Consider the following 13,735-nt stretch of genomic DNA (forward strand, 5'->3'; position numbering starts at 1 on the left):
CAAGCAAGGCGAATGGTGCTCTCCGCAGTTGACACAGATGGGAGGCGCGGCACATGGAGTATTGGGATGTGATGGGCATCCACAAGCTCGACATGTGATGCTGGAAGTACAGTGGAAAGACATATAGCCGAACCTCCAGCAGTTACAGCACCGCATCAGGGGAGGGATATAGGTCTTCACATCACAGCGGTAGACCACCACCTTGACATTCTCAGGCAATGTATCATCACCCTTGAAGGCCGAGATGAAGGCACCAGTGGCAACCTGATTATCCCTCGGACCCCAGTGAACACGCCGGACAAAATGTACACCTCACCGCTCTAAAATGGAGCACAGCTCATCGTCAGACTGCAAAAGAAGGTCCCTGTGAAATATGATACCATGGACCATATTTAAGCTGTTAAGGTGTGTGACGGTTACAGATACATCCCCCAGCTTGTCACAAGCGAGTAACGCCCATGACAGGGCAGAGGATGCTGTTTTGATCAAGACCGACCTAAATCTCATTTTGTAAAAGCCCCCCACCTCCCCAAACTTGTCCTCTGAATGCTCAACAAAAAACTGAGGCTTCATCGTCATGAAAGATTCCCCATCAGCTCTCGAACACACAGGGTACCAGGGTGAATAAGATCAGCCGCCATCCTTAGCCTGACATTCCTCCCATGGTGTGGCCAGGGAAGGGAATGATTTGAATTGAGCTCGTGAACACGTAGAGACTGCTGGTGTTTCACCACCAGCAAGAGATGATGGACTATGCTTCATCACGTGTCACAGGCCCTGATGCCACCGACTCCAACCGAGGGCCCTCCTCATGGGCACCACCCAGCTGCAGCAAAGGCCATTGCCGGGAGTCCCGATGCCCCAGGGGGATGGGCATCTACCCTTTGGCACATGCATCAGCAGAGCCATCCCTGTGTGGTCAGGGGGCTACAGACAACAGGTTACGTGGCTGTCCCACCACAATGGACTGGCTATTGTGCTCAATATCACGTGGAAATATGTCCATGGTCATTGTCGATGCAGAAAGCGACACTGCATAGTGCGTGGTGGAAAACACACCCAGGAAGATGTCCGCACCCAAGAGATGGAGAATGGGTGGGACTGCAATCCGACGACGAGAAAGTGCACTAAAGATCTCAATGCACAATGCACCATGTAAGGCGCCCTTCCCCAATTGGCTCGCTCTTCGGGAAAGTTTTGAAGAATGGAGGTCAAACCTTACAGGGGACCATCACATAAAGGTCAAAACATATGAAACTCCTTTTAGTCGGCTCTTACGACAGGCAGGAATACCTCAGGCCTATTCTTGCCCCCAGACCCGCAGCGGGAGAGGGAAGTTGTGTTTGTGTGTGTGTGTGTGTGTGTGTGTGTGTGTGTGTGTGTGTGTGTGTGGGGGGGGGGGGGGTTCAAAATCTGTAGAGCGAGGCCCAGAGATGAATACAGTAAACATGTTCAAAAGGATGAAAGGAGGTAGGTTGCAGTAGTTATTCAGAAACGAAGTGGCTTTCACAGGACAGAGCAGCATGGAGAGCTGCATCAAACCTGTCTTCAAATCAATAGTGACAACAAAAACAACATTGAAGGCTACTGCTGCAGTCACCACAGACGCCTACTGCAGCGGAAACACCACAGGCAGATCAGCAATGCGGGTTGCCGGACCAGCTGCGAAGGCTGATGAATGCAAGAGTGTTTACCAGCAAGTACCACAGTTGACAACAAAAACGTAGATGTGGCCACTGTCCATCAGAGGGCATCAGCCGACAGCAGAGGAAGAGGGCGCAACAAACTATTACCTGGCAGTCACGCGTGTGCAAATAGTCCCGGAAATATCCTTCCACCCTGGGCTAGATAAGCCGGCGCCTGGATGCTCAGTGGGTAGTTCTCGACTTGCTGAGTGTGGAGAAGGTCAGCCGGTTCTGCGGCGTGCCACCTCGACCATCCTCTCTTCCACAACGATTACAATATGTCACTTCCGTCATGTCACGCTAGCTCTCAGCTGCTAAACGAATTCGACATGGAACAGTTGTATGGGTATCGGGTTGAAGGGAACTCTTATTGGAGGAATTAGTTGTTTTTTGCTTGATCCACAGAAGGGATCATTATTGTTTTGAAGAGTGTGTTATGGTTGGTGGTTTATTGTAGTTTCCTTAACAAATAAGTTGGGAAATGAGTTGGCTCTTGCTCTGTAGAGTTAGCAGCTACTCCATGGCCCAGTCACATTAATGTGTCCACCACCTACATTCGATGCTGACGTGCAATAACCGCTCACACACAATAGGTGACAGCACTAGCAATGGAGGGTATACAAAAAGTGTCTGGGGGGACACAGAAAACAGGGTAGCTGTTATAATTCGGAAATCGTGCAATTTGGGCATGATTATTGGATTCTGGGCCAAGGGTGGAAGCACTTCCGAAATGGCTAAGTTTGTTAACTGTTCATGTACTGCTGTGGTTAAAGTATACAACACATGGCAAAAAGGCACTATCCAAACCCAGTATTGAGGCAACTGTGGTGCACCACGAGCCGTAGGTGACAGGGGTGAATCGATGTGCAACTGTTGAGCAAATGAGCGCCTAGATGAACCAAGGTGCTACATACAGTGACACCTCAACGACCATTCCGAGAACACTGCTGCATATGGGCCTTTGCTGCAGACACCTGGTTCATGCAACCTAGTTCATGCGAATTACTGTTAATCACAAGGAATTTGCATGCCAACACCGCAACTGGACATCCACTTAGCAGCAACAGGTGGCCTTTTCAGATGACTCACATTTTACACTTCATCGGACACTCGGCAAACACCCTGCAACAACCGTGGGAAGGGCCCATTTTGAGGGAGGGAGTGTCATGGCCTGGGGGCCATTTTCGTGGCATTGCCTGGGTGATCTTGTCATTATAGAAGAAACAAGAGGCCAACACAAGTATCTATCCTTGGGGACCATGACTACCCTTACATGCAGTGCACTTACCCTCAGCTGATGGAACCTACCCAAGAGGACAATGAAATGCCACACACAGCTCAAGTGTACATGCATAGTTCAAAGAGTGCCAAAATGAGTTTACCATACTCCCTGTGCACGAAATTCACCCGATTTAAACCTAATAGAGAATTTATGGGACCACCTTAATCGGGCTGTTTGCTTCATGGATCCTCAAACAAAAAACATAGTGCAGCAGGCCACAGCACTGGAGTCAGCATGGCTCCACACCCCCGTTGGTACCTCCCAGAATCTCACTGACACACTTCCTAAACGTCTCGCCGTAATCTGCACTGCAAAAGGTGGTTATTCAAGCTTTTGACAGGTGCTCACGCTAATGTGATTGTACAGTGTGTTTAAAGACTCCAGTGCCACATCAGATGCTATTTGATCTTCACTAACATCTTCTGTGGAAGTGCCTGGCAGAGCTCAGGTTACACCTGAAGAGGTTGATGAGTTTTGTGATACTTTGTTACTACATTTGCCGCAAATTTTTCTGCCAATCGATGTTTCAGGACACTTGTTTACCATCCACTGGACACTCTGCATGACCTTCTTGGTAATTTCCAGGATCACTAGCGAACACGCATCTGTCATGGCACAAGATATCAAGTTTGTTTACAGCTTTGTCGACTACAGAATGTCACAGTGGTGAACCTTGTCAGCAGCATTCTAGAGATGAGTGAAGCCAGTGCAGTGTCAACTTTCACTACTTTTGCCTAGTCTGAGGAAATTCTGAGACTGTATACTGTGAAAAGTGGTTTACACTTCATTTATTCCCAGATCATGATTTTAGGAATTGTGTGGATAGTCATGGGGAGATGTGTGTCAAGCTTGGTAAACAACACAGCTAGAGTGTACCTTGTCTATGTCAAAACAGGATTGCTCCCAGCTGCATACACAAACTGCGGAATTGTCGACGATGAAGATCTGGATCACAAGTAAGGTTAATCAGATAACTGACTGTTTCTATGGTACATCTTTTTGTCATTTTTGTTGTCAAAGATTTAAACAAAATCAGTGTCTGATGCCATGACATTCGTGTGCTCAGTACATGTCATTCACAAATAATTTTGGAAATTACCCTCCTTATGGGTTGTAACAATGCAATCTCGACTTGTAATTCACTTTTTACAATCTATTTCTATATACTACTTCACGGAACACATACTCTGCAGTTTAAGTAAACAAGCCACTTTCATGAAACTAATTAATAATGACTGGCTGAAATAAAAGTATCTCTGATTGGCTGTTCACAGTAAGAAACGTTCATCAATTACTCGTAATAATAATAATAATAATAATAATAATAATAATAATGACTGCAATTAGCTGCTGTTCTCGACATTTGTTTGAGTACGCAATAATCAAACTTGACAAGAATGCCAAATATTGCTCTGTGAAAAACATAAAAAGAGATTGATAGGCTGGCCAATACTTACCTTAAAACAGTATAGCCGACAGCCATACAAAACTAATGAAAAAATAAATAAAACTTAGCAAAGTAAAAAAAATTATGTGTAAAAATAAATGCATGAGTAAAGCACCGAAGCTGAGACTGGACCTGAGTTTAACGTAGGTTGAGTACAGCAGGTTGGCAGGATACAACGTTGCGTTGGAGTGCAAGTTCCTATCTGCGCAGTTCTGAGGAACTGGTGGTGGGTGAGTGCATCCAAATGGCTAGTATGGTGTAGCAGGCACCTAGATCTTTAGAATTATGCTAGAGGACATGCTCCACCACTGGATATTGGGCATCCCATGGGTGCTGTGCTCATTCATGCACTCAGCCAGTATGACAGTTGTCGAACCAATATAGAAGGCCATGCAGTGAAAACATGTCAGCTGATAAATGAAAAATGTTGTTTCACTTGTGGCCCTGTCTTGAATGATGTACGTTTTGCCAATGATGGGGGGTGGAGTAGGTTGTTGTGAGCAGATGAATGGGACAGATTTAGCAGCAGGGTTGGTTATATGGGTACAAACTTTAAGGTATGGGAAGGTAGTTTGGTAATGTCAAAGGGTTTGACAAAGATGACGTGGAGGTTAGGACGATGAAAAGCCCTCTGGGCGGTGTGAGGAGGATACTGTGGAGGGATGAGCTAATTTCAGAACTCTACTTGAAAAAGTCATAGCCCTGGTGTAGTAATCTGTTGAGGCTTTCGAGGCCAAATGATGCTATCTCCCAAGTAGTCCATTTCTTCCCTTCCAACAACACTATTCCTACCTCCAGGCAACACAGAAGCACCCTATTTGTTACCCAACATTATTCTGGCCTTGAATGCCTCAACAGATTACTCCACCAGGGCTACAGTTTTATCAAGTGGAGCCCTGAAATGAGATCATGCTTCCACAACATCCTCCCCACACCACCTACAGTGGCCTTTCATCGTCCTCCTACCCTCCACAACATCCTTGTAAAATCCCTGAACATTCACATACCAACCTCCCCTACCCCTGTAACTGACCCTGCTGCAAAACCTGCCCCATGCACCCCTCCCCCCAAACCACTTACTCCACGATCACCAACGATAAAATGTACAACCACCAAGGCAGGGCCACATGTGAAACAACATACTGCATTTGTCAGCTGACATGTGTTCGCTGCAGAGCCTTCTACATTGATACGGCAACCACCAGACTGGCTGAGAGCACGAATGGACACAGATAAACTGCCTGCCTGGAGAGTGTCAAATACCCAGTGGTGCAGCATGCCCTCCAGCTTAATTCTAGAGTACTAGGCACCTGCTACACCATACAAGTCATTTGGATTCTTCCACTCAACACCAGTCCCTCAAAACTGCACAGATGGAACTTGCACTCCAATACATCATGGACTCAACCTATTTTAACTTTGGCTTTGGTCTCTCCTTTGGCCCTTTACTCCTTTTAAACATCTCTTTAACTTTTTATTATATTCTTTTTATTATATTATATTTCTCTTCTTACTTAGTATAATTCACCTTATTCACTGCTCATATACCTCTTTACTACTCAATCTATCTTCTTTGCTTGCAAGTTGGCATACATATGATGTGCTATGTTCAACTTCTTTTTGACACCCTTTACTCCATCTTTGCTTAACTTCTTCTTGTCACCTCATAACCACAGTTCTGAGCGACCTGCATCCACTTTTCCTTTCATCACTGCCTCCTCTCTAATGTAGGAGCAAGTTTCTAACATCTAGGTTTTATTTATTTATTTTGTTAGTTTAGGGGGAGGAGGAGGAGCAGGAAGAGAAAGAGATTTGAATTTAACGTCCCATCGACAACAAGGTCATCAGGGATGGAGCACAAGCTCTGATTACGGAAGGAAACCAGCCATGCCCTTTCAAAGGAACCATCCCACCTTTTGCCTGAAGGGATTTAGGGAAATCATGGAAAATCTAAATCAGGTCGGCCAGTTTGAAACGTCGTCCACCTGAATGTGGATACAGTGTGCTAATCACTGTGTGACCTTAATCAGTTCTTCAGTTTTGTGTGACGTAGGCTGTACTGAGCTAAGGTAAGCACTGCCCAGCCCATCAGTCTCTCTATATATTTCTCACACTCCTGCATGAAATTTTCCTTTTAAGCAACCATCTGACTGTGCCATTCAAGGGTCAGTTCCAGCATGTTTCCGAATTGGGTCTAACAATCATCTCAAGATCATAGCTAGTTGCAAGAAATTTTACACAAATTTCGGCTTGTATGGCATTCATCTGGCGAGGATGTAAAATGGAACACAAGACAAACAGTTCAGGAACAATATTCATAACAACAATTAATAATAAAAGTAATAATTAACAGAAATGCCTTGACCCCCAAGTGATTATCTAGAAATAATAGCATTTAGCGAAATATGATACGAAGGACTGTGAAACTGGCTGCATAATTGCTTACTGAACTTTTTTAAGTGTAATAATTTTTTGGATCTGTTGTCTTTGGTGTAGCATCTTGATATTTACCATGTTTATAGTAATGTACTGGAGCAATACAATATTTTTATATTGTGGATTGTATGTTCCGACATATTGAAAGTCAAACATCAATCAGCTAGCATGTGAAAATTCTTAGGAACCACCTTTGTTGCAATTCAATGTAAAGCTCTATTCATTAGCTTTTCAATGATATACATATCACTGCTGAATATGCATTAGAACCAAAATTATAGTAATTTATGTTAAAAAGACACATATAAATTTCATAAAATTTCGTAGCTTGGCAGATCTATAACTTCCTTCACAGTTGTCATACACTTCTGCAAACTGGTAGTTTTCATCTCTTATCTGTATCACTGAATGCAAGTGTGAAAGAAATCTGTGTGGGTCATGTTGAATGGTGTTGAACTGACAAGGAAAACAAGTGAGATTATTGGTTAGTAAGACCTATGTTTACGTTCCAGGAGCCAGCCAACGAAATTGGAACAGAAAGAGTACTGATCATATCTTGGTAGGGTACACCAGGGTTATTGAACCAAATAGCCAAAGAATCATAAATATGAGAGACGTTATTTTTAATGAAGGTACTTCTAAACAGTAGCTATAAAAAAGTAACTGAGACATAGGAACCAAGTGGAATGTCTGTTCTGTTCATGTAACAGAAGCAGAATGAAATAATGAACTAGAAGAAATTGATTCTGAACCTGAAACTATCACAACAAGCAGTGGTTCAAAAAGTACTAGCTGAAATGAGGAATCAAGTTCAGAAAATGCAAATAATGATAATGAACAATCACAGTAACAGGAGTCAATAGAAAGAATTTCAAACCCAAAGAAGCTGCATAGTTTCATGATCTGTCAAGCTTAAGTCTAAATCTCAATCTTTCTCACTGAAAAAGCAATGATATCAGAAAATTCAGAAAACTGGCAATGAGTAATACAAGAAAAGTGCAGAAAGAGAAACACACATGGGAACCAGCCAGTTTACCTTCAGACAAAAAACCAATAAATGCTGTATGGATCTTCAAAACAAAGGAAGAACCAAAAGGCTACATTGTACATTATAAAGCACACCTAGTAAGAAAAGGATGTGTTCACAAACAAGACCTGGACTACAATGAAACATATGTACTGATTTTTAGGTATTTATTTTCTAGGTTTGTTAAACATGGTCTTAACACTGATCATCTAGATGTTGCCACAGCTTTCTTGCAAGACAACTTACATTTAGCGATCTTTGTAAAAGATCCCGAAATAGATCTAGTTACAAGATAAAAAAAAGGCATTATACAGGTTAAAGCGCGGTGGCCAGTTCTGGAAATTGAAATTAGACAGTAGCCCTACACTCTTGAATATAAACTTCATAAGATCAAGAGCTGACTCACGTGCCTATACAAAAGCAAGTTCCAGTGATACTAACAGTAGTTGTTTATATGGATGATATGCTGATTTTCATTAACACTCCAACAGAGAAAGCTGTATTCGAAAACAAACAACGAGAAAAATTCAAGCTGAGAATTCTTGGTAAAGCTACTATCTGTTTATAAATGCAAATTACTAGCAACAAATAAGGTTGGTTGTGGCTAGACAGATATACTTTGTGGAGCGCATTCCTAACAGATTCAACATATAAGTGTGTAACCCTTAATCGACACCACTGGACTTTTGTGATCACTCATGATATGAGTCCAAAAACAGAACAAGAAAGAAGCTGTGAAGAACATACCTTATCATGAAGCAACAGAAATATTCATGTACGTTCAATAAGGAATAACTCCAAACCTAGCTAAGTCAGCAGGAATTGTCAGCCTCTTTTTGTAATAATCCAGTGTTATTTCACAAGCAGGTAGTCAAAAGTATCTTTAGACATCTGAAAGGTACTAAGAATATGAAACTACTGCTCTCTAAAGCAGAGGACCTCACGATAATGGGTAACTGTAAAGCAAAATGGGCTTTCTGAGGACAGAAAATTGACAACTGGATATCTGTTTAAATCTCAAGGAGCAGTAATATCCTGGAACTGTCAGAAACAATTAAGAGAAGCCTTATCCACAAATTCAATGGAATATATGCAGGTTGACCAGATTTATCAGTTTTGTTGGGACAGTCCTAGTTTGCACATAAATGGCGTGATGTCCTGAAAAAATCATTTGAGACACACAATTGCCCTGGTTTTTAATCAACAAACAAAATGCGTGCAATAATACAACTAATTTGATTAAATATATGTGAAATATAAGTTCCCTGTGGTAGAACACTATAGAAATATGTATTTTCACAATATCCCTGCAGGGCTACCACATTTGGTTTACTTCCTCTTAGGCCTAAACAACGAGTAAGAGACATGTTGGAAAGAAAAACAGATATTACTTGCCCCTTCCTCTAACTTGCTGACCTTCCAGTTTATGGCCTTCAAGACAAGTAAAACCAAAACAAAAGGAGGTGTCAAGGAGCATCACTTAAACCATTTCTCCTAATGGGATTCAAGCCATATGGAAGTTAACTTTGTAAAAACGTGAGCGATGCGGTGTGTGTTAACGGTGCTTACTGAACACTTTTTGGCATCTATGTCCGCTTGCCCCAACAGTCTGCAATCAAACGAAAGCTTAAATTTTTAATACGAAATTTATAATTTGTATCTCATTATTGATTAGTAACATTACAGAGTTTTTGTCATTGTGGTCTTCAGCCCAGGGACTGATTTGATGCAGCTCTCCATGGTATTCTATCCCGTGCAAGCTGCTTCATCTCCGAGAAACTACTGCAGCCTATATCTTTCTGAATCTGCTTAGTCTATTCATCCCTTGGTCTCCCTCTACGATTTTTACCCTTCACGTTTCCTTGCATTACTAAATTGGTGATCCCTTGGTGCCTCAGAATGTATCCTACCAATTGATCCCTTCTTCCAGTCATGTTGTGCCACAAATTCCTTTTCTCTCAATTCTATTCGGTACCTCCTCGATAGTTATGTCATCTAACCATCTAATCTTCAGCATTCTTCTGTAGCACCACATTTCAAAAGCTTTATTCTCTTCTTGTCTAAACTATTTATCGTCCATGTTTCACTTCCATACACGGTTACACTCCATACAAGTACTTTCAAAAAGGACTTCCTGACACACAAATCTATACTCGATGTTAACAGATTCTCTTCTTCAGAAATGCTTTCCTTTCCCTAGCCAGTCTACATTTTATATCCTCTCTACTTCGACCATCATCAGTTACTTTGCTGCCCAAATAGTAAAACTCATCTACTACTTCAAGTGTCTCATTTCCTTATCTAATTCCCTCAGCATCACCTGATTTAATTTGACTACATTCCCTTCACAAAATGGAGACACATCTTGCTCTGTGTTTGCTGCATCGTCACTGATCTATTACTGATTTCAAAATATCACAATACCTGAGAAGAAACGAAAGCGTTTGTGTGGTAACGAAGTTACGTATATAGCACAAGAACTTGGGGAAATACGGTAGCGTCCGATCCCGCTTAGACCCATGACGTCACAAATATGGCGGAAACAAAAACAAACACACACACTTTCCACAAGAAGCCTAATGACACTAACGGGACAAGCGCGGGAAATGGGGTGTTTTGGGTGGAGGGCAAACGAAGTATAAACAAATTTAGACGCCTTGCGTAGCTACAACGTGTAAGTGAAGACAGCCATGCATGAATACCCACCCACCTCCCCAGGGGTCGTTACCCCTGCAACCCATAGAAGATAAAGATGCTTCAGTAGCTGATTAGTGTTTTTTGTCTTTAAAAAAAAAAAAAAAATCTCACGGGATAGAACGAACAGATCAGAAAGATACATATAATAAACTAAAACAGAAATTGGAGGAAACAGATAATTAAAATAAGTAATAAGTGTTTTTAAGTTAAAAAAAAAAATCTCACGAGATAGAACGAACAGATCAGAAAAGTAAATAAAATAAGATAAAACAGAACTGGAGACAGCCACACTCAAACCAAACTCCGCGCCGTCATGACGTCACACACGACAACACCCTTACGTCACGGGTCAAAGCCGACGCGTGGGATCGGACGCTTCTGTCGACCCGAACTTGGCAGGCTCAATAGCTTCAAAGCTAAACAGTGAAACAGATCCGAACCCCAAGAAGTATCGTCTCAATCTACTATTTGACAACAAGGCAGAAACTGACTTATCGAAGATAATGGATGCAAAAGTCGAACCAAACATGTACACACACGGCATCAGTTCAGAGAGTAAACAGTAAGTCCCAGTGCTGCGGGGCATATACCTTCACAATAAATGCTAGTAAGCATAACGACAAATCCTAGTCAGTATCTGCTACTACAAGATTTTGGAGTGTAAATTAATTTATCTTGGCTCAAAGTAAACTACACAAGATAAAAAATATGGGTAGTCTTCAGGGTGTAATTGGGATGTTTTTCTGACCTGCTACTGCATACAAACACTTGTAAACAAACAAATAAGTAAAAAAAAATGTTTCCGCTGGCAACGTCATTTATCGACCATCATAACGACATAAAAATACAAACAATCCAACAAAATGCTATCCAAATTACTAAACAATGTAACGTTACATCAGGCTCGTTTTGGTGTACAATAAATGCACTCTCAAAACTAAAACGTACAGGTTACCGGAGCACTATAACTCACTTTTCAAATCCACGAATTTCTTCTTTACTCATCCACACCCGCGATCACTGCAACATAATAGCAACGCAAGCAACATGTGTTATTTTGTTTTGTTTATACGTCGTACTACAAAGTCAAAGAAGTTCGAACAACATTCATTGTAACCAAGGATGTTAATTGTCACAGACATTAAGCGGCTCGTGGACCACGTGCGTCTGCCGGACCCCAAGGAAGCACTTCATGGCGTCATCAGAAAGGCCGAAAGCGTGACAGCGATGCCCGGTGACCTGTAAGCAGCACTGTTGATATAAGTGACGTCGTCACCTGTTGGCCGCAGCTTTTGTAATCTTGCCTTCAGCTTAGAGATGGGTCGAACTCGTCCATTCCCGTGAACTACTTCCTTCATTTCACTCTTTGCCGTGAAGCGTTCAAATGAAGTACTTCATTCATGAAGTACGGAAGCCTGGCGAAGTTGCCCAGTTCGCCGCTCAGACGGAGCTACGCTGGCATCGCTTCGCTCGTACAATAAAGCTTCGTAATACTTCATAAGTGTACCAACAGATGGCCGAACTATGCAGTAACGTGCATGCAACGGTTTACACACTTACAGCGTCTGAGTTAACTTAAACAGAGCATGGTCGAAGGGGACAAAGGAAAGATAAACAGAGAAACCTGTCACATATAAAGAAGGTATTACGTTTAATGAAGCTCGACATTTTCTCACGAAGCGCCCAAAAAAGTCTTTATCTGCCAAGTGAAACCTCATTTGTTGTATTCATGGACTGAAAACTACAAAATAGAATGAGTATGTTTACCACTGTCACAAAGTCTATATACCTACGTTAAGTAATTATTCAGAAGTTTCCCTGTAGATTTTATTTTTGTTGAGAGTAATAACCCTCAAAATTCAAAACGTAAACTGTCACCTGTAGTCATTGGTACTATTTCAGGTAAAGTCCCTCTTTATTTTATTCGGAAAGCAGTTTTTGTGTTTATTCGCGCTTATACAATGGCTAGCAACTCGCGATCGCGTAAAAGTAGTGAAATTTGGGGTTTCTTCGCCGATTTAGGTGTTGGGAAAGCAAAGTGCAACTGCTGTTCTAAGAGTATTTCGCCGCGCGATTCGTCGACAGGCAGTAGAGGGAGGACTGAAGTGAAGGGAGAATGAGTGACGTAGCGCCGATGTAGTGGAAATGGGAGAGTGGAAGAGAGTGAGTGAACTAGAATAAAGTGTGGAGTGTGCTATCTGTGAAGAGTTTGAAGTACCAGTTCATTGAAATTGAGTGGTTAGTTCACACTTCACTGGAGTGAAGCGTTCATTTGAACGACTCATTCACGAGCTCCCCATCAAGTTCAGCTATCGTTTTGGAACGTCAAGTCAATCCAGATGGTTTGAAAGAAGCTTCCGTTAAGAGAATTTAATGTAGAAACAAGGTTCGAATGCGAAAATCTCGATTATGGTGACTTAATAATCCGCAGCATAGTCAAGAGTTACAGATTACGGTCTTATGTGATTAATTGAAGCCAACTGGTTTGAATTATTAGTTGAGTGGCAAAGTGATCTATAGCATAACACACATTACGCTTTCTCGACAATGTCCCTAAATGTTTTTTAACGTATAAAGCGCAGCTTACTAATGTAACTACCACTGAGACGTTTGCAGTACGAATTTGTCTGTGCACCCATACCAGCAGTAGCAAATGCGAAAAAACAGAACGAATATGGTAAAGGATACATAGTGAAACGCCCCTTGAATTTTCCAGTTTGTGTATGATATCTGTACATAATATGTATCAAAAACACGTCAGATGCTTGTACATACATACATTAATCTGTGTTCCATAGATCATGAATACGACATTTCGTAATAATGTGGAACGTGTCACTTTAGCTAAGTTTTCTTTACAGAAAATAATTAATTTTTTTTTTACAGTTACTACTTCATATCTAAGAATTCATCTATTGAGGAGAAGGAGTTGTCATTCAGAAACTCATTTAATTTACTTTTAAATTTTGGCTGGCTATCTGTCAGGCTTTTAATACTATTTGGCAAATGACCAAAGATCTTTGTGGCAGTATAATCATCCCTTTCTGTGCCAAAGTGAGATTTAATCCAGAATAGTGAAGATAATCCCTCTAGTGTTGTAGCTACACTCTTCGCTGTTATTTTTGAATTGGTATGGATTATTAATGACAAATTTCATAAGA

At 41.6% G+C, this 13,735-nt stretch overlaps 1 protein-coding gene across 1 annotated transcript in view; it reads right to left on the reverse strand.

The window, feature by feature from the left end:
- LOC126237200 (ATP-dependent RNA helicase DDX54) overlaps positions 1-11,695 on the reverse strand; it is a 132,841-nt gene extending 121,146 nt beyond the window's left edge. The window contains exon 1 of the mRNA XM_049947080.1: positions 11,548-11,695. Coding sequence (XP_049803037.1) covers positions 11,548-11,579 — 32 coding nt within the window. The 5' untranslated portion in view covers positions 11,580-11,695. The remainder of the gene's footprint in view (positions 1-11,547) is intronic.
- Between the last annotated feature and the right edge of the window lie 2,040 nt (positions 11,696-13,735).

Source organism: Schistocerca nitens, chromosome 2, assembly GCF_023898315.1.
Source record: "Schistocerca nitens isolate TAMUIC-IGC-003100 chromosome 2, iqSchNite1.1, whole genome shotgun sequence".
NCBI classification, from domain to species: domain Eukaryota; kingdom Metazoa; phylum Arthropoda; class Insecta; order Orthoptera; family Acrididae; genus Schistocerca; species Schistocerca nitens.